The sequence below is a fragment of the Aphelocoma coerulescens genome, chromosome 5, assembly GCF_041296385.1.
Source record: "Aphelocoma coerulescens isolate FSJ_1873_10779 chromosome 5, UR_Acoe_1.0, whole genome shotgun sequence".
Taxonomy (NCBI): domain Eukaryota; kingdom Metazoa; phylum Chordata; class Aves; order Passeriformes; family Corvidae; genus Aphelocoma; species Aphelocoma coerulescens.
In genome coordinates, this window is record NC_091019.1 from 61,279,464 (window position 1) to 61,298,902 (window position 19,439).

General features: G+C 36.9%; 1 protein-coding gene across 2 annotated transcripts in view; it reads left to right on the forward strand.

Moving 5' to 3' along the window:
- PPP2R5E (protein phosphatase 2 regulatory subunit B'epsilon) overlaps positions 1 to 17,752 on the forward strand; it is a 71,823-nt gene extending 54,071 nt beyond the window's left edge. For both annotated transcript variants that reach the window (XM_069018493.1, XM_069018494.1), the window contains exons 5-14: positions 2,600 to 2,692; positions 6,691 to 6,821; positions 6,906 to 6,965; positions 7,590 to 7,698; positions 8,680 to 8,733; positions 8,831 to 8,881; positions 9,698 to 9,817; positions 10,922 to 11,049; positions 12,840 to 12,941; positions 15,556 to 17,752. In XM_069018493.1, coding sequence (XP_068874594.1) covers positions 2,600 to 2,692; positions 6,691 to 6,821; positions 6,906 to 6,965; positions 7,590 to 7,698; positions 8,680 to 8,733; positions 8,831 to 8,881; positions 9,698 to 9,817; positions 10,922 to 11,049; positions 12,840 to 12,941; positions 15,556 to 15,655 — 948 coding nt within the window. In that variant the 3' untranslated portion in view covers positions 15,656 to 17,752. The remainder of the gene's footprint in view (positions 1 to 2,599; positions 2,693 to 6,690; positions 6,822 to 6,905; positions 6,966 to 7,589; positions 7,699 to 8,679; positions 8,734 to 8,830; positions 8,882 to 9,697; positions 9,818 to 10,921; positions 11,050 to 12,839; positions 12,942 to 15,555) is intronic.
- Positions 17,753 to 19,439: the final 1,687 nt, after the last annotated feature.

Sequence of the window (19,439 nt, forward strand, 5' to 3'; positions counted from 1 at the left end):
TTCTCAGCTTTTTTTTAAACCTGTGAATCAGAACTAGTCTGTGAGGCACTAACATTTATTAATACCGTTTATGATTCTAATATAGTTCCTACAGAGATGGGAGAGAACTTCGTGATATTTGCAAAATGTTAGAGCTTTCTTTCAAAATCATACTGATGGTGTCCCTCATATTCCTGTTTTCCTTCATTGATTTAAAAATTATTTTGCTTTCTCATCTGCTTTGATGCACAAGTGTTTTTCAACAACTTCAGCAAGAGCATTGTGAGGATGACACTGCTGGCAGTTTTTCTTTACTGAGGGTGGTTAATATTCATACAAAAGTGCACAGGTGTTGGCAGCTGATCAGAAAAATGAATGAGGAGCTGCATCCCTATCTAAGTTCTCCTTCATCTCCCCGAGTCAAGTTTTGCTTCCAGGTGTTTGTAGCAGCATGCATGCTCACTGAGTAGCATCCCTTCCTCTGTATTTCAGTTGTTAGAACAAGGGATTTTGAGACCCCCATGTGGAGTAACAGTGCATCCAGATCTGGAGTTACTAGCACAAGATAATCGTGGACCTGTTAGAGTGTGTCCAGTGAGGAGGGTGCAAAGATGATCAGAAGGCTGGAGCACCTGTCCTGTGAGAGAGGCTGAGAGACCAGGCTGAGAGCACAGGCTGAGAGACCAGGGGTTGCTCATCCAGGAGAAGAAAAGGCTCCAGGGAAACCTCGTTGCAGCTTTCCAGTACTTGTGAAAGGGAGCGTATAAAAAATCAAGGGAGAGTGACTTTTTACACAGTCAGATAGAGATAGGATAAGGAGAGGTTGAGATTACACTTTAGTAAGAAGTTCTTGACTGTGGGGCTGCTGAGGCCCTGGCACAGGTTGCTGGGAGAAGCTGTGGCTGCCCCATCCCTGGAAGCGTTAAAGGCCAGGTTGGATGGGGTCCTGGTTAGATGAGCAACATGGTCTAGTGAAAGGTGTCCCTGCCCATGGCTGTGGGGTGAAATGAGATGATCTCTAAGGTCCCTTCAGTCCAGACCATTCCATTGTTCTATGATTTTGAATGAAGAACATAAACTAATACTGGAGAAAGCATCATTGGTACTAATGCAGTAAATTTCTTTATAGAAAATATAGATGAAGATCCTGTGCGTATTAGTCAGGATAATGACTCACACCACTGGTAAATTTGCAAGAAGTTTGCTTGAGTAACAGTTTGTGGAGTTTGGGAGTTCTTGTGAGCAAAGGAGCACAATTGATCTCAGCCTGAAATGAGGATTTTATTTTACAGCTGCATGCACAATCCTGTTTGTTTCACTCTTTTGTGCTCTCTAATTCAGAATCTGTTGAAATGTAGGTTCCTCCCCCATTTATATTTAAATTTCACAAAAAATAAGAATCTTCAAAACTTCAAGGCAGCTCTGAGGAGCTGTGTCTGCCTGGAAACAGCACATTGAATGACACTGGTGCTGTAGTTCAAAAAGTCATTACTTGCATGGAAATGATGGAATTTCTTATCCAGTGGATGACTTACCATTGTTAAGAAGAAATCCACTGAAGTATTTGTGAGAAGTCGATGGAATTGATTTCCTGATGATTTAGTGTTAGCGTTATGTAAGCTGTCACTTTGCCCACAACTTATTTCTAAACCTCTCTCCTGCTTTTTGATTTCCAGTTGCTTCCTTTGAGAAGTCTGAGAACACTGACGTAAAGTAGCAGCAGCAGTTTTGCAGCATATTGCTGTCATGGAAAAGTTTAAAATGATTTTAAAATGTAATTTTTACGCTTCCTTTCTCCTTTCAGTATCAATATTCATACTCACTAAAGACAAAAAGGAAAAAGTTTTCAATGGCTGTTCTTTATGAAAAGGTTCTGCAAAGAGAATGGCTGGCTGGTAGCTCATTATCAGTGGCAGATCAGAGTTGCTGTCTTATGAGGCCACAGCAGTCTCTGTTTCACTTCACTTCCTCGTTCCCTGGTTTTTATACTCTTCTTTTTCTCCACTAAATGAAAAGTCTTGCTGTCCCACTGAATAGTTTAGGTAGAGATGGAATTGCATGAAAATAAGCAGATTTTCCCCAGCCCTGAGGCTAATCTTTACAGTAAGTTAGGAACTTCTGAATAAATTCTGGTTTGTATTCTTCTTCTGTGTTTCAAGTTGTACTAGAACACTACTCTAAGCAGTTTCTAATTTAATTTAAATATTTCCAGCTGTTTCACCAACCCTTTCAGAATTGTAATGTCTGTATTTGATGTGACTTCAGCAGTTCAGAGGGCAGTTTAAATGTGCTTCCCAATTACTCTAGGAAGCTTTACAAGATGATAACAAGCATTACAAGATGGCATTGCCTGTTCTTGGTGATGAAATGTCTTTGACTGGAGTTAAATAAGCAAAGGCAGCTTAAAAAGCTCATGTAATTAATTCTAACTAAAAGGTGGCAATTCGATAAAGGAGAAAAATCTTTTCCATTATTTTAACCCTTGTTAAAATAAGGAATTTTCCCTTGAGGAAAAATAAGCGTTTAATCTAACAAAATAATTTAGGGAAACACTAATAATATAAAGAGCAATTAAGTCATAAACTACAAACCCATGTTTTGTTTATTTTTTCTTTTGCAGCTTGTATATGAGTTTTTCATACGATTTTTGGAAAGCCAAGAATTTCAGCCCAGCATTGCCAAAAAGTACATAGATCAGAAATTTGTATTGCAGGTAAGCTGGTGTGTTTTCTTTAAAGGCTTAGTGTTGCTTTTGAAAAAAAAATTCCTTTAAAAAGGTTTTGTTCAGAAGTTGAAAGTATAACTTTATTTGCAACAGAAAAAGGCTAAACCAGCACCTACAATGAAAGTTTTCAATCTATGGAAGTAGTGGAAAAAGGTGTGTGTGTTTATATGTCAGTCTCTGTTGCTATAGATACATAAAATAGGTGGTTTGGATCCAGTTTTAATACCTCAGTCAAAATATTTGACTTTCTGCTTTTGAGGGGGAACTGAAACAGTAATTGAAAAATGAAAAGTTTGCTATCAAGTAGTCTCAAAATGCTGCTCTCTCTATCTAGAGAGACTACTTAAACACCAGTTTTAATGTGTCTTACTTAATATTGTTTATATATACGGAGGTGGTTGAAGGAAGTTGTTTTCTGGGATAAGCCAGGACACTCCACAGATACATTTTTTTGTCTTCAGATTTGACAACAGCCTGTCTTGGGTTTTCTTTTCCCTTCATGAATTTTTGTATAACTGCAAAGTCAGAAAGAACTTTGTGCTTGATGCTGTCTATAGCTTGCTTTTGAAATCAGGGGAGTTTAGGAAGATTCCTACTTAGTTAGAAAAGTAAATTCCTTGCAGGCTGACAGCTGAATGAAAAACGAACTAGAGTTGGCAGGAGATACTCAGCATTTCTGAAGACCTTTCTCTTGCCCCTTATCACTTGTAGAGCTTTTATTTTCCCCTCTAGTGCTCAGGCAATAAAAGTTGTGCTTTTACTGTTAATGTATGATGAAGAATACCTGAAAAATGTAGTGAAAAGAGCAATTTCTGTCCTAACATTCAAAGTTTCAAAGAAAGGACTTCAGTTTCCTTCTCAGTATCACAAGACCTTCTTCACCCTATGAAAGCAATAGGATATAGTTATGTTTTTATTTTATCCACCTCCTAAATACAAGAGAATTTTTCATCTGGATCAAACTTCTGGTGGTTTCCTTTTTGTTCATCTCAGTAGTGATTTGAACAAGGAGGTGCACCAATGTGTTCATCCAGTACCTGGTGGAGATAAAAGAATATGCATGATAAATCATTCCTGACAGATTTTTGCAGGCCTGTTTTAGTTTGATTAGATAGAGCAGGATTGCATCAGGATGAATGCATGTGCTCTCCTTCAAAATCTAGTAAAAATAATTCTCAGATGCTCCTGTTCTGTGCTGCTGAACTTGGTCATGACTGGCAACATCCCACTCACACCCTTTTAAGACTTTCAAAACTGTCAGTTTGGCACAGGAGAATGGGTCTAAACCAAGGATCTTAATTTTTTTTTTTTTTTAAATCCTGCTAGTTTTCATTAAATCTACTAAATGGAAGAATAATATCTACTGAAAGAGGTGAATATGAGATTTTAAAACCTACGTATAAGAAAATGTATGATACAACAATTAAGAGGTCAAAGGAGTTCTAAGGGTTCCTATGTTCTTGCCATGTGGTTTGGTGATGCACGTTTTTATATTGCTATGCACAGTGTGTCAATTTAAAATGCCCATTTTTCTATAAAAAGTTCTATTCAGCCATATATAGAGATGTATATATACACACACAAGCAAGTAGATATATTTCCATGTGTGTAATACTTTGTGGTGAGCTGTAGGACCTGGGGTGGCCTTCCACTTGCTGTTGTTATTTGTTGTGTGTCAGGAGTAACTCCTGAGTATTTGCAACTAAGACCACTTACACAGGAAAGCAATTTGAGACTTGAGAAAATTAAGTATTTTGGTGTCTCATGACACTGACAGCCCAAGCGGGACAGTATTTGGAATCAGCTTTTTCTCAAAACTGATTTTTAAATTTTTTTTTTAAATTTTAATGAAGTGTTTCTTGGCAGTAAGGATGCCTTTATGGAAAAAAAAATACAAAAAAAGATAGTTTCTTTAATGGACTTTTTTCAAACTTTTTTGCTTGTTTACTTGCTTTTTGCCTTTGTTTTTTTAAGGATAGCTGTGTTTCTGGCTTTCAGCTGTATGTTTTCATAAAATACTGTATTTACCAGTATGGCTGTTCATTTCTAAAGCCTGCTTATGTACAGTTTGAAATGGTTGGCAGTGGTTGCTAAGAGACATACAATTCAAATATATCCACAAGTCTCTGTGTTATGTAGGTTGCTATTTTGGAAAATTAATTTCCCTTTTCTATGTATGTTTAGAATAGTCAACATAAATTATAGAAGTCTTGCAGCTTATCCATAAAAATAAGACTTTACTGTTGAAACCTGATAACAAATTGGACATAGCAGAATAACTGTCTTATTTATTTATTTTTTTTTAATGAGACACTGAGTCTTAGTTTAGCAGTGTTTTCAGAGAGGATCTGCATAAGAGAACTGGAAATATAAATACTTTTCAATCCAGTAAGAAAACGAAAAACCTAAGTGCTTCCAGCTGTTTGCTGTCTTAGGGTGAAATGTGCTATTTGGGGAAGGATGAGATGACTATTTATTTATTTAACTCTAGAACTAATTGAACAAAGTAATGTGTTTATAACCTCTGGAGGGCAGCTGATAAACCTCATACTTTCCTCATGAAATTCCCACCACAGATTCTTACTGCAAGGAAAATACAGTGAGGTCTCATTGCAAGCCACAGAAATGTTCAAAACAATGAGGAAGAATGTGTGCATCAATCCTAGACCTGGATGTTAAAAAGCAAAATCCCAGACAGTGGAACAACTTCTAATCATATTTTTTCTTATCTTTTTCACCTCCTCAAAGTTGTGTAGCAGTTTAACAGAGATCAGGTGCAGCATACATACATTGACATATCTACTTGTAATAGGTATTTATAATTTATCTGTTTGGGAACCTAAGATAATCTTGTTTTCTGCCACTCCTGTAATGATTTTCTGACAGCATCTTACCCATTTGTAACACCTGTTTGAGAAACTGTCTTTATTTCTCCTGCAAGACAGGTATTGCTTGACAGTTATTTTTTTTTTCTTGCACAACAGATACTGGTTGCTTATAATTACTAAACATTACCTAAAATTCCCTATTTTCTGCATGTTTGTGGCAGTTGGTTGGGCTTTTTGCTTTTAAGTAAAGTTTACCTCTGAATTTATTCCAAACATCCACCAGAATAGCCAATGTTGTGGTGTCACAAAAAATGAAGAAGGTGGCTACGGGAAAGCTCATACTTTTGTGGCACAGGATTCAAGGGGAACAAAACAAAGATCTGCAGGTGCTATTCCTGCTGCTCATTTCATGCAGCTTCAGGTGTCAGTGTTTGGGATATATTTTGTACAATACCAGACACTGGAACACCTCCCTTGACTGAGTCTCACATAACCATTTTGCTGTTTATTTAAGAGCTACTTAGTAAATGTGGGTTTTCTGTTGTTGTTTTTTTTTTTTTCTTTGTTCATTGTTTTGGTTTGATTTTTTAATTGGCATTGATAATGAAATCACAGTTTTGTTCAAAGTGAAGGATTAATTCCCTCTGATGCTTTTGATTTGTGTCAATTGGTGGAGATCCTGTAACAGCAGATCCAGTGCTGGCATGGACTTCCCTGTTGAGTCTTTCCACAGTGTGAAGGCCATGCAATCACTAGGAAGGCTTAAGAGCTCATCATATAAATTACAAGCAATTAGAAAAATGTGACCTTGACACAATGTTGTAGAACAAAGTATTAGAGCAAATGAGGATCTTTTGGTTCTGCAGAGTCAGGGAATGGTGGATTGTAAAAGGCAAACTGTCTTATCATATTTATTTTTGGGGAGAAAGAAGGCAGCATTTAGGAGCCAGTTAATCACAAATTTATTATTCTGAGTTTTGTGATGTTGTACTGAGGTTCCAGCAGATTTTTTTTAATACTGGATATCTACTCTTTGGGTACCATGGATGTCAAACTCTTTCATTCATGAGTTGTCATGAATTCAGTTTCATACAGAAGTCTGTGTGCCGTACTTGTCAAATGTCTCCTGTTTCACTTCTCTTTTTCCTTTAAACGCAGCTGTTGGAGCTGTTTGACAGTGAAGACCCTCGAGAACGAGACTACCTAAAAACAGTCTTGCACAGAATTTATGGCAAGTTCCTGGGTCTTAGAGCATTTATCCGAAAACAGATTAATAATATTTTTCTACGGTAAGTTGTGGAAGAAGGTGCTTTTCGCTTATGAACACTTTAGGAAACTGATCTATCGCTTATATTTAACTTTTCTTTTTTTAGATTTGTTTATGAAACTGAACACTTCAATGGCGTAGCTGAACTGTTGGAAATTTTAGGAAGGTAAATGAGTCTTTATTTGTTATCTAACTCGACTTCCCTTGTGGACACGTCAGGATAGTGTCAGATTCGGAAAAAGTATTACGATAATCCCTGATTCTGAAAACAGATGTGTGCACATGCTCATCTTTAAGCCCATGTGCAAATCTCTGTCACATCTTTGCCAAGAATATATAACTATGCAAGTTATAGCCAAAGTGTTGGATTGATTTTATGTGTATGAGTGCATTAATTATGGCACACTTCATCCTTACATGCTGTAGGATTATTTTCTTCGGAGCACACTTAACAGAGTGAATGTTTTGAGCGAATCTAATTTTGGTAGGTTAATTACTCAAGACCACCTTGCTTACATGAATTTACAGACCACATAGACAAGGTCTTATCTGTTTGGCAACAGGTTTGTGCAGCTGTTTGTGATTATTCCTAATGGGAGCTGGATTGCTACCTAGATATGTAGTGCCCTGCTAATACACAGCAGGACCAAAGTCAGCACCTGTTTACAAATGCTATTTGTAAACAGGTGCTGACTGCTAAATATATTTTAATCTAGAAAGTGCTTGTTCAGACCTCAGTATTGCTTTCTGTGATGATGACACTAACAAATGTTTCTTTTCTGATTTCCAGTATTATCAATGGTTTTGCTTTACCTCTCAAGGCAGAGCATAAACAGTTTCTGGTGAAGGTGCTGATCCCTTTACACACTGTCAGGAGTTTATCACTCTTCCATGCACAGGTAGAAATAACAGAAATAATTTTTTGCTCAGTAAGAATTACTATGTATATTTTTTAAGGTTGCTTTGTAAATTTCATTACCTGCACATAAAAAGTGGGGGGAAGTTCTGAAATGTGGAAAAAAATACAATGGATTTTTTCAAAATTCATTCAATATACTTTGTATGATAAATATCTAGCTTCTGTTCTGATGAGATAATTAAAAGCATAACATACATCTGTAATATTTTGGAAATTTTAGTTAGTGGTTAAGCTCTCTCACTAGGCTTTCCTCTCTACTCTTTTCTCATTCTCACAAGTGTGCCTTTCCCATTCTCTCTCCCAAGAGGATGTTTGGGTTTCCTTAGTCTTGTGCTGTCAAGGCTCTTCTTCACCCTGGCAGCCTTCTGAATACTGATATCCACATTTTTGCAGTTAATATTCTCCCTCACAGATTCCTTAATACTGCATTTATGCTCTCATGCATCTTTTTATACCTCCAGCTTTCATGACGTAATTTTCCTTCTGATAATTGCTGCCTGTTGCCTTTCTCTCTGATTTTCAGATAGTGCAGTATTTCTTATGGTGATAAAGCTCTGCTTTCTAAAGATGTTATTCCAGGTTTTAGCTGGGTCCACTCATCTTGCAAGAATTCTCATGACTTTGCTGTATAAAATTACTAAAAAGACGCAGTTAAAGAGAATAGCAGAAGCTTCAAAACATTGCTTGTATGACTGTATTTAGAATTCCAGGTTGTTCTGATTTTTATTTTATATGTTACTTTGTCACTAATTGTTCTTGTCAAGTGTTATGTTGTTTTTGTAAACTGAACTTTGAGTGGATTTGCACAGTGCAAACTGCATCTCAGTTTAAAATCTGATGCAGCTTGAGAAAGCTGAATAGCATCTTGCCTTAAGTGTCTCTTTTTAAAAGAATTAGGGTTTTGTGGTTTCTTTAGACAAATGTTGTAATTTTGTTCTCTTAAATTCTTACTTCTTCACAGCTGGCGTATTGCATAGTACAGTTTCTGGAGAAAGACCCCTCACTCACAGAACCAGTAAATATTTCTTTCATACTTCTTTTTTTTCACTATGAATGGTTTACCCTGTTGAGAGTAAAGTAAAAAATTTAACTTCTTTTTCCTTCTAATTTAGGTCATTAGAGGTTTAATGAAATTCTGGCCAAAAACCTGCAGTCAGAAAGAGGTAAGTGATATGCTAGTATTTAAAAAAAACCCCTTATTTTGCTCTAGAACATAATAAGCAGGGAATCTTTAAATATTTCCTCATTGAGAGCACATGCTGAAGTAAATCTTGGTATTATTTCTTGTTGCGATTTTTCTATACTCTAATTCTGTTTTTGTGAACAATTTTGACTTTGAAAAGTTTGATAACTGTGGTTTCTATTCACAAAATAAGTACTGGTACTTCTGCAGAGAATTTTTTAGAAAGGAGAATGTAAACATAGTTGAGGATAGGTTGGAAAACTGTTAGATTTGGAATTGTTTATATGTGAAGGTAGTGTTTTTCCAGTGAGGATGAAAGATACTTTCTGTGGTGTTTACCTACTAAACATGTAAAAGATGCAGTTAAACATGTGCATTTTTGTTTCAGGTGCAAATCAGTTTCCCTAGTGAGGTTTTGTGGAATACCAAAACTGTTATTTTGAATATTGCTCTCAAAAATGAGGTAAAATTAGGAGAATCTCCTTAGTTATTAAAGTTTAAGCCTTGGACAGATCTTTGTATGAGACAAGGTTTTCAGCATGGATATATATACTGGTGCAATTCTGAATTTCGTTGTAAAAAAACACTTTAAAAGCAGCACTTGAAGAAATGTTTTAAGGGACTGAGTCGAGAAGCTGCTAAAGGTAGAACAGGTGACATTTTTTGAGAGAGGGTCTTACTGAGCTAGTGAGGTTTCCATTTCTCCCTGGAGCAGTGGAATTTGAAGGTTACCAGCATTCTGCAGAACAAGATAATTTGGAGGTTTTATACTCAATGCTTTCTTTTTTGTCTTTAGGTCATGTTCCTAGGAGAGCTGGAGGAAATCTTGGATGTAATTGAACCATCACAATTTGTCAAAATCCAGGAACCCTTGTTTAAACAAATTGCCAAGTGTGTCTCTAGCCCTCATTTTCAGGTCAGTGGCAGAGGTTATTGTTTGTATAGGAATGTATAGTCTCAGTTTCAAACATAACACCCCCCAAATGAAAATATTATTTTATGTTATGTTTTTACATACTTGTCTTCTGTCGAAGAGGATATGTTGGGGTGGAAGGTTAAGTCTGAGCTCCTTGAAGACTTGTTAGAAGTGTTTGAGGTTACAGCACAGACCTTGTCCTTCTGAGCCCCTCACAAATCCTTAACATGTGTCCAGGCAGACTTTGAGCCCTTCTCACTGTGAGTGACTGGTCCTGGCTATATAGACCATGGAGGATGTATTTGCTCTGTGGTTTTGGTGCAATATTATGCAGTTCTTGTTTTCTGACTTGCTTCCTTCTAACCATGTAACCACGTGTCTGGTTAGAGGTGACAGGACCTGTAGCTTGTTTTAATCACATTGTATAATGGGAAGAAGGGGAATGAACAAGATGTAAATGGATATGTGGAGAGGATATAGAGTTCATGGCCTGTAGTGTCTCCATATTAAGCCTGGTGATCTGTCCTGGCACAAAGACAGATGTGACTTTTCAGCTCTTCCTTGGACTATGTCTTTTTTGTCATAATTTAGATCAGCATCCTCCTTCCTACCCCCAGCTCCTGTCCAGGGTAATTACTGTCCTTGGGACCTTCCCCACACCTAAAGTTTCTCCTCTCTTATCCAGCCCAGCTGCTGGGCTTTTCCCTGTCTCCTTCCTCTGGTATCCCAGCACTGCTGCAATACCAGAGGAAGGAGAACTGTACTCCTCCTGATTTTCAGGGAAAGGGGCGATGGGAAGTCTCTCTGCTCTCCCTTTCCCTCTTCATCTGCAGCACTGATGCTGTGTCTGCACCCAGTTTTTGGTGAGCAATATAACGCATTGCTCAGGAAATCGAGAGTGGGTGCTGTGGGATCAGAACAACAGGATAAAAACTTAGTTCCATTCATGTGTGTTATGCTACTGATTAGAGTTGTTTAATTCCAAAAGTAATGACTCCTGTTAGCTGATCATTGTGAAGTTTCTCTGTGATTAGTTTTTCCTTCAGAAAATCACAAAATTACAGGTCTGAATTCATGTTAATATTTTATTTCTTTGACTCAAAGGTGGCTGAAAGAGCGCTGTACTATTGGAATAATGAATATATCATGAGTTTGATAGAGGAGAACTCAAATGTTATACTTCCCATCATGTTTTCCAGCCTTTACAGGATTTCTAAAGAACACTGGAATCCGTAAGTTTGTGCATTTATGCTTTATGTCACCGTTTGACATCCCACTGATAAACTTAGGGAATGTCTGCTGAAGAACATCTAAATGGGAGAGTTCCAGGCTCAAAGCTGCTTTGAGCAAGTGCAGCTCTGTTAATGCCAGTATATATTAGTCTGCACTTGAGTTTGTCTCAGTGTTTTTAATTAACTGTTATGTGTACAAAAATGGTTACCTTGTGGGATAAAAATAGACTTTCTCACAAGCTGGAAACAAGAAGAAATTAAATGTTACATTGTTATTGAAGGAAAAATGTTGCTCATCAAGTGTTTCTCCTACTCAGTTTTTTTTATAAATGGGTTGGCTCTGATTGTAAATTGTCTAGAAGATGATCACTTGGCATTAATAAACTTTGTGGCTGTATCATGGACTGATACCTCTGGGAGACTTTTGGTGTTGGCATTTTTTTAAACATTCATGAAACATACAGACATCAGTATATTCTTAGGTTGGGTTGTTTTTTCTAAATTTATTTAAATACAGCTGTTCTCTATTACAATAATTGAGCAGTTACTTTATAGTGATATCCTGATAATTAGGTATTTTTATTTTAAACTGAATGACCTAATTGTTTTCATGAAAAATTCTATTATAGTTAGATGACATATATCCTGTATTTTAGTTAGAATGTTTTTCTAATTCAAGATGGTTACCATTTAGTAAACACAGGATTTTTAATGAGCTGTGCTATGTTCAGGTCCCAGTTGCTTTGAGACCTTACTGTAAAATATTTCATCTTTTCAAACATTGGTCTTTTTGTTCTGTACCTAGTCAAACTCTCAAGTTTGTGTGCTAACATGACAAATCTAATGCTGCTGGAAAGCTTCTGTAACTTAACACTGATCACAAAAGAGCACTTTCCATGGCACAGTATTCCAGTACCAGTCTCCAGCCTTTTATATTAGGCACTGGGATGCTTCTGGTAATGAGAATATTCTAGTATCCCAGTTCACAGAGTTTTCATACCCATAGAAATTTTGTTACATGAACCAGGTAAAGATGCATCGAAAATAAAGGAGATATTTAAAGAATTTTTATATTTATAAGAAAATTTTTTACGTAGGCAACAAAAATGAAAGTTTATTTAAAGAGATGAGAGAGACGGGTGCGTGGGAAATGGCACATAGTTTGTGTGCTGTAAGGATTAGCTCCAAAGGTTCCTGGCACTTGTACTGTTGATTCACTGCCTTTTGGCTAAAGAGCTGTTTCTTAAGCAGCCCTGGGTCTGAATATGGCAGCTAGAGTAGTGGATCAGGAACTGTGAAAGGGAAAATGGATATGAACTATATGAGCACAAGGAAATCACTCTTGAAATACAGCTTTGTATTTTGCATAGATGCACTGAATATTCAGCTTCATAGAAGAGTCATAAGGAAATATGAATCACTCTCATTTCGTGTTTGAATTCTATTCCTTCTGCCAGCATTGATGATTTGAATCTCTGAAGTTGCATTCAGAATTGCTCCACAGCATGAGGGAAGAGTCTGTAGTTATATGTAATAGCTTTCTGTTGTTGCCTTTCACCCTAGAGTTTTGGCCTGCTCCATTTCAGTAGTGAGCAGGGACATGAAAGCTGATTCTCACCTTTAAGTATGTTAATCAAAAGTAGTTTCACTGAAATCAAAGAATTTACATAACCATACTTGCAGGAACAGAATTGGTCACAGAAGGGCTGGGAAGAGAAGACATTTTTATTTCACGTTTGATTTCACCTGAAACTAATGGATTCCTTTCTTTCTTCTTCCATGTTTCACAGGGCTATTGTGGCTTTAGTCTACAATGTGTTGAAGGCATTTATGGAAATGAACAGCACCATGTTTGATGAGCTGACAGCCACTTACAAGTCAGATCGTCAGCGGTAACTTTTTAAAGCTTTTTTTTGCCAGCTGTGCATACAGCCTGCAGTTTAGTTCTCCCCTTACACTCAGGTGCAATTGCATAATCTCACACATAATAGACACTGCCCCATTTTTGCCCTTGCCTGCTCGTTAGGCTTCCCACTTGAGGATGTGAGATTGTGTGCAGGTTGTTCTTTAGCCTTTATTAAATACAGTATCCATTGCGTTGCTTGGGAATCCACATTCCTCATGCAATTCCTTTTTGACTCCACATTCCAAAAGATGTAGGTGTATCAAGAGCTTCAATAATAAAAGAAGAACAAGGGTTTAAAGATAAGACTTTGCTTAAAGACTTTAAAAAAAAAAGTTACACTGAGGTTTGGAAAGAGACATGAGGGAAACCCCAAAGATTTGATTTTCCAAACTGCTATTTGTAGGCTGGATGTGATCTTAAAGCAAGGAGACATCTCTCAGCCTTTATGTTCTTATTCAGAGGTTCTGCTGTGTCTGAGTCTTTCAGCATGCAAGATCCATTAAATACACCACTTATAGAGGCATTAGTTCAACTCCAGTGGCTTCTTGTCTTTTCTCCTACTTTCCTTAATCTTTATTTCTCAGTTACAGTGCAACAGCTTTTCTCAAAAGTTTCACCTTATGCAAAGATTAGGTGAAAAAAAGGAGGAAATTTCAGCACCTTTGAACAGTTTGCAGCTTCATTTAAGTCATACCTTTGCTGTGACTCACAGTTCCCCCAAGCAGTGCAAAGGACACTGCATGTCAGCAGAGGTTTTTAGGTAGTCCAACCTTGAAAGTCTCTTGGCTGTTGTAGTTTTTTGATTTGTGTGACTGGAGTCACACTGGCCTTCCATTCCACTTTGTTCTATACCCCAAAAAATCTGCACATAACAGGCTAGTTCATTAATACGGTGTTTTACTTTTAGAGGCTTGTTTAGAGATATATTTAAACTAAGAAGCCAGATATTCTTAATATGTATTGATAAATAAGTGCCAAACTTCTAGTGCAGTTGAGACAACACCGTGTGGTTTCCTAGCAAAAAGGCAGAGAGTTTTAGGACTGATGATCTAATCCAGCTGTTCACTGAGGCAGGTTGGTGTCCTAAATCAATTTGTGGTTGCACTTTACCCCTTAAGATGAGGAATTTTGCTCTGAACAGGACCAGACACTGCAGTGGTGTGTCTCATGTCTGGATAATGGGGGAGGTTTAGTGGCTGAACTGCATGAAGAATTTATTTTGCACCTGCTGACATTATTTCCTACCAAGGCTGGTGCTAACCATTTATCCATTTTTATTTACTTCTTAAAATTTTAAAACCTGAATGTATAAACTGAGGTATTTACCTTACTGTTTCCAGAAAATTTTTAGCATTTAATAAAACCACATTTCAAAAGGATAGCTTTGATACCACTTCAAGCTTGAGGAGAAATTCCTTCAATATTACTGGCTAGGGTAGGTCAAATAGGTAAGTGGGGTGAGGTGATCATCCTCTAACAGGCCTTTAGGTAAGCAGGCATGTATTTCCTAGTGATTAGAAGGTAAATATTGGTAAGTAGCCTGAAAATGTAAGGCTATTTCACTTATGCTTGTATTTAATTTAAAATACTTTCCCGTAACAATAGGCTCGTTTTTTTTTCTTTACTGTTCTTCAGGGATTTATCTGAAAGTTGTTTGTATTTTTTTGTATGTTCAAAATCCTCTTGGGAAATCAAAATCCCAAACAAATGGGCCAGATGTTGGCATTTTGACTGAAGCAAAATGTGTAGGAATGTTTCTAATCCACTGAAATACTTTTCAAGACTTGTGTAATGTGACTGGCAGAGAATCTGTGTATCTGTCATTGTTAGATTTCCATTTCATCTAAACCTACAAGGTGATGTAATAGAACTTGAAAGCATTTTGTGCCTTGCAGTATCAAGGAGATTTATTCACAGTAAGCTATGGCAGAGACAGGAAATTTAGAAAGCAAACAATGCAGGTAAAGTAAATGTTAGGTTTGCTGTTTAATTTTCTCAAATCAACCACTGAAGTCTGTTGTTAAAGCAAATGCTGCATAGATCTTGCAGGAATTTGGTGTGGAAAAAAGAGTAACTCACTGAACAAAAGACACATCTTGTAGGTTGAACTTTGCCTTGGTTGTTGCCTAAGCTATAGGGAAGCCAGCAGTCAATGTAAGTAAAAGCAGTGATTCTAAAAGAGTCAGGGAATGCTTTTCAGAAGGTTGCTGTGATTTATAAAATTATTTATATGCTTAAATAAATATAAAAATAATTAAATAACTAAGTCCAAAATGTTAATTTTTATAATTTTGACAGATCAGTTCTGTAATAGAGGTCCACTGGGTTTTTTAATTTCTCATTGCAAATTAGTGTCTTTGAACACTGTCACTTTGCTCAGCTAATATTTTAAGCTCTTCTTATACTACTTTGTTCAGTTATATTTATGTAGGTAACAAAGAAAAAAAAAAGAAAATATAAAAAAAATTAAGTATGTTAGGAAAATTGCAGTTGTGTTCAAGAAAATTAGTGCAGCTAATTAATGTCAACTATATGTTTTTTAACATAAATATTATACAGTCTTCTCTCCTGCTAACTCTTTGTTTTATTTCATCTGTCAGTGAGAAGAAGAAAGAGAAGGAGCGTGAAGAGCTGTGGAAAAAACTGGAGGATTTGGAATTAAAGAGAGGTCTTAGACGTGATGGAATAATTCCAACTTAACAAAAAAACAAAACAGCATTATTAACCTGTGGAGTCACACATTTATGTAGTAGAAGATGGAGCAACAGTTTTCTGTATTGTGCAACTTTACAGTAGATTTCACATTTGTTTCATTATTACAACAGCACTGTATATACCTGTCTCTAAGTAAAGGAAAAAAATAAGGACTTTAATCCAAAGTTTGGACAACAGATGGACTTCTCAGAACTTTGCAAACATAATCATTGTTTTAACCCTTCTTTAAAACCAGTCTTCAAAGATCTGTTGATGAAAATTGCAATGTCAGATTCCATTGTCAGGACCTGTTCCTTATTTATCGTTAGCAGAGAGTATAATACAACTTTCAAATGTGAACAATCTTAAAATTTAGCTTGTCTTTCTGCTAAACTGTTACGTGTATTTATAGTAAAAGAGAAAAAAGACTGTCATTTCCTTATGAGTTTGTGTAACATCCTCCTTCTCTGGATAACTTTACTGTAATTTGACTTTCTTTTCCTTTTGCACATCTTCATAAGTTGAATGTCCATTCAGATCAGGGCCATGAAAAACAGTGGTCCTGAATAAAAGTTTTGTTTACTGGTGTGAGCATTTTTTTAGTACCAGGCTGTCTCTGGTGCTTCCTTAATTTGAACATTAGGAGTTAAAAAACAAGTAGGTGATAAACATAGTAGGAAAGGGAGCTTTGGATTTGTGCACCTATTTATTGCAAATCCAAATTAGTGTCCACAATCCTTGGGAAAAAAAATGGGCAGTGGTAACACCCTGGACTTCAATACCTAACCAGTATTAGTGATGCAGCATTGGACAGACGTACCAGAGTTGGTTTAAAAACACTAATGGCTAAATTATTACAGTATGTTCTTATTGGACCGTTTAGAAAGAATAAAGACACATGCTAAACCACCCAAGCATGAAATTGATCTCCAGTGGTCATGCATCTAATTGGAAGTTGAGTTGAGATAGCAGTTTGGATAGTTTGGAGTTGTTGCCTTACTTTTTAAAATGTATTTATAAAGTGTTCCAGCAAAAGAGGATGTAGCCTCTAAGAAACATACTCTAGTGTTTTTGTGGTTCTAGTACTATTACTCATCACAGTACCAGCCCTATGGTCTTAGCTGGAAAGGATTCTGGATAATACACTTCTGCATTCTCATCTGGATGCTCATTCCTAACTACTGTATTTGTTACCAAAAGTGGTTCTACAAATGCTACTGAAAAAAATTCTGGAAATCCTAATGTTCTGAGTATTAATAATAAAGTTTAAAATGCTTTTATATCAAAGGTGCATTGTGACCAAATTGTTTAAAACAAAAGAGAAAAAAAAAATACAAAAACAAAGAAGAGGGCTGTATTATAAGTATACATTATTGGCTATCTGCTTTGTATTTGAAAGTGGAATCTTACATCTTTGGTAGGTAAAATGCTGATAAGACTTATGTACAGTATATATTTAGCTAATGCAGTTGCATTATTCTATACCGGAAGGTATGTGTTTCAGGATTTTTCTCCAGGATGCTTTTGAACTGTTATAGACATATGACAACGGTGAATTGATAATCCTAAACCATCAATCCAGCAGTATTTACAGTATAAAAATGAATTGGTGTTCATGAGTCTTTGTGATAGTTGCAAACATGAATTTATGACCTGTTGCCATTGATAGAAATACAGTATAAATACAAGCTTGTATATTTTTCTTCCTACCATTTAAATATACAGTAGAATTTGAAGTTTTCTTGTTTTCAGGCACAAAAAAGAGGTAAAAAAGAATTCCCTCCTAGACTACTGACTGTTTCAGGATTATCAGGTCACAGTTTGTACTCCTGGGTCTGCACACACAAATGTTGTAAACTCAAGGTTTTGTAAGAACTTGACACTGTTAATTCTGGGGGAAAAAAAAAAAAGTGGAACTAGTCATATGCAACACCAAACACAACATGATTTTATGGGATTAATATGAGCTTCTTTTAAGAACATTGACTGGGACGCAATGTAAATTAGGCAGTTACTGTCATAGTTGAAACATTTTATTTTAAAGTGCTGAAGCAAAGGTGCAAGCTGAAATACTGAAGATTAAATAAATTTATAACAAATCATGTCCCTTAGCCCATTGATTTTGACAGTCTTTTATTTCTGTTACAAAAAAACCCCAACAACTTGCTAGTGTGATTTCTGTGTGAAATGATCATTTCACAGTACAAGAGGGTGGACTCAAACTCATGCTCAAAGACTATGTTCCATTGTGAAAAACTGAGAAAGAATGGAGGAATAAAGCTTCATGTTTTTCACCTGGTGGAGTAAAACACAACAATGTGAAATTAGAAAAAGCACCTTGTCCTGTACTTAGAGTTTAGGTGAGTGTTGTTTGTTCATAACTATTTTTGGTTTTGCCATGTCATTCTGCTATTGGTCATACAAAACTGACGAGAACCCGCTGGGTTGCAATATTTCATTACCTCTGCCACGGGGACAGTGGGCAGTGTCTGAGGTTTCCAGATGATTTGTCACTTCTGAGAAGGGATGTTCCTTTAAGGAGGAGGAGATGATGTGCTGTTGTTCCGAAGTCACTTGACTCTAAAGGCTGGGTGCTGCACCTGAAGAAGCACTTGCTGCCAGGATCCCCCGTGTGCCGCACTCCCAGCGCGATGTCCAGCCCCGCAGGGCTCCCACTGCTCCCGCTGGAGCTGCACAAGGAAGAGGAAGGCAGCCCATGGGCCTAAGTGTGATCAGTGCATCATAAATTATACTTTTGTTTGCTTCTTGAGTTCCACAAACCACCTTTGTTTGTGTCAATGTTGTTCTTGACTGCTCGTCCGGCAGGCATTGGGTTGGTCCTGCGTGTCCTGGGCCATATTGGTCTCAGGGGGAAGGGTTGAGTGCTGTCTGCTCACGGGAGAGAGCTGCGAGGGCATTGGGTCATGGGGATGTAACAACTGTACAAGTAAAGTTCCTCTCATACCCTCTGAATTGACCACATGCTGCTTTCTTCATCTTGCACATCTCCCTTACTGTTTTCCTTTCATGGCTTTCGAGTGTTTTTTGTCTCTCTTCCAAAGGTTGGAATGCTTTAAATAAAAGTATTCTAATGCTATTGGAGGGTTTGCTAGCAGGGTTACAGTAAATTTAATCTTGGTTTTGTTAGCATAAGTAAAAGGGTTTAATTTATTTTTTTATCTGTTCTCATATATGGAAAAATCAAGGGTGTTGGAGCCAAGAATTGCTTGAGTAAGAAATGCAGCAGCTGTACTTACATTATAAGTGTGTAAGTACAGCCTTGGGCTGTCTCACTCGGTGGAAAAGAAAATAGATTAGGAGCTCTAAAAAGCTGTTTTGTGAGGAGTGCAGAAGATGAGATCCTTCTCCCTCCAAGTAAAACTGACCTAACTTCCTTTTAATTCTGTCTTTGAAAACAAAGATGCCCTTTTCTCTTATTTGTGTGACACCACTCTCTCCCAAAGCAGTTGCCCTAAAAGAAGACAATGGTGACGATGCTCGAGATTGGAGAATGTTTTTATTTACATGTGGCTTTTTAATTTTGCCTCATGTGCTTCCCTTAGCAGCTCTGGAGTGAGCCATGAATTAGTTTTTCCTAGTTGGTATGTGCAGCAGATTTTATGTAGCCCACTTTTCCATTTTGAAGTCTATGAAACAGCATCTTGAAACAGAATGGAACTAATTTTGACTGAAAACTTTTATCCGAGTGTTGCTTCCCATCCACAGAAGCGTGCACTTTGTATCACGACCTCTCTGAGTAAGAGTTTTTGTTACTTGGATCACCTGCTGT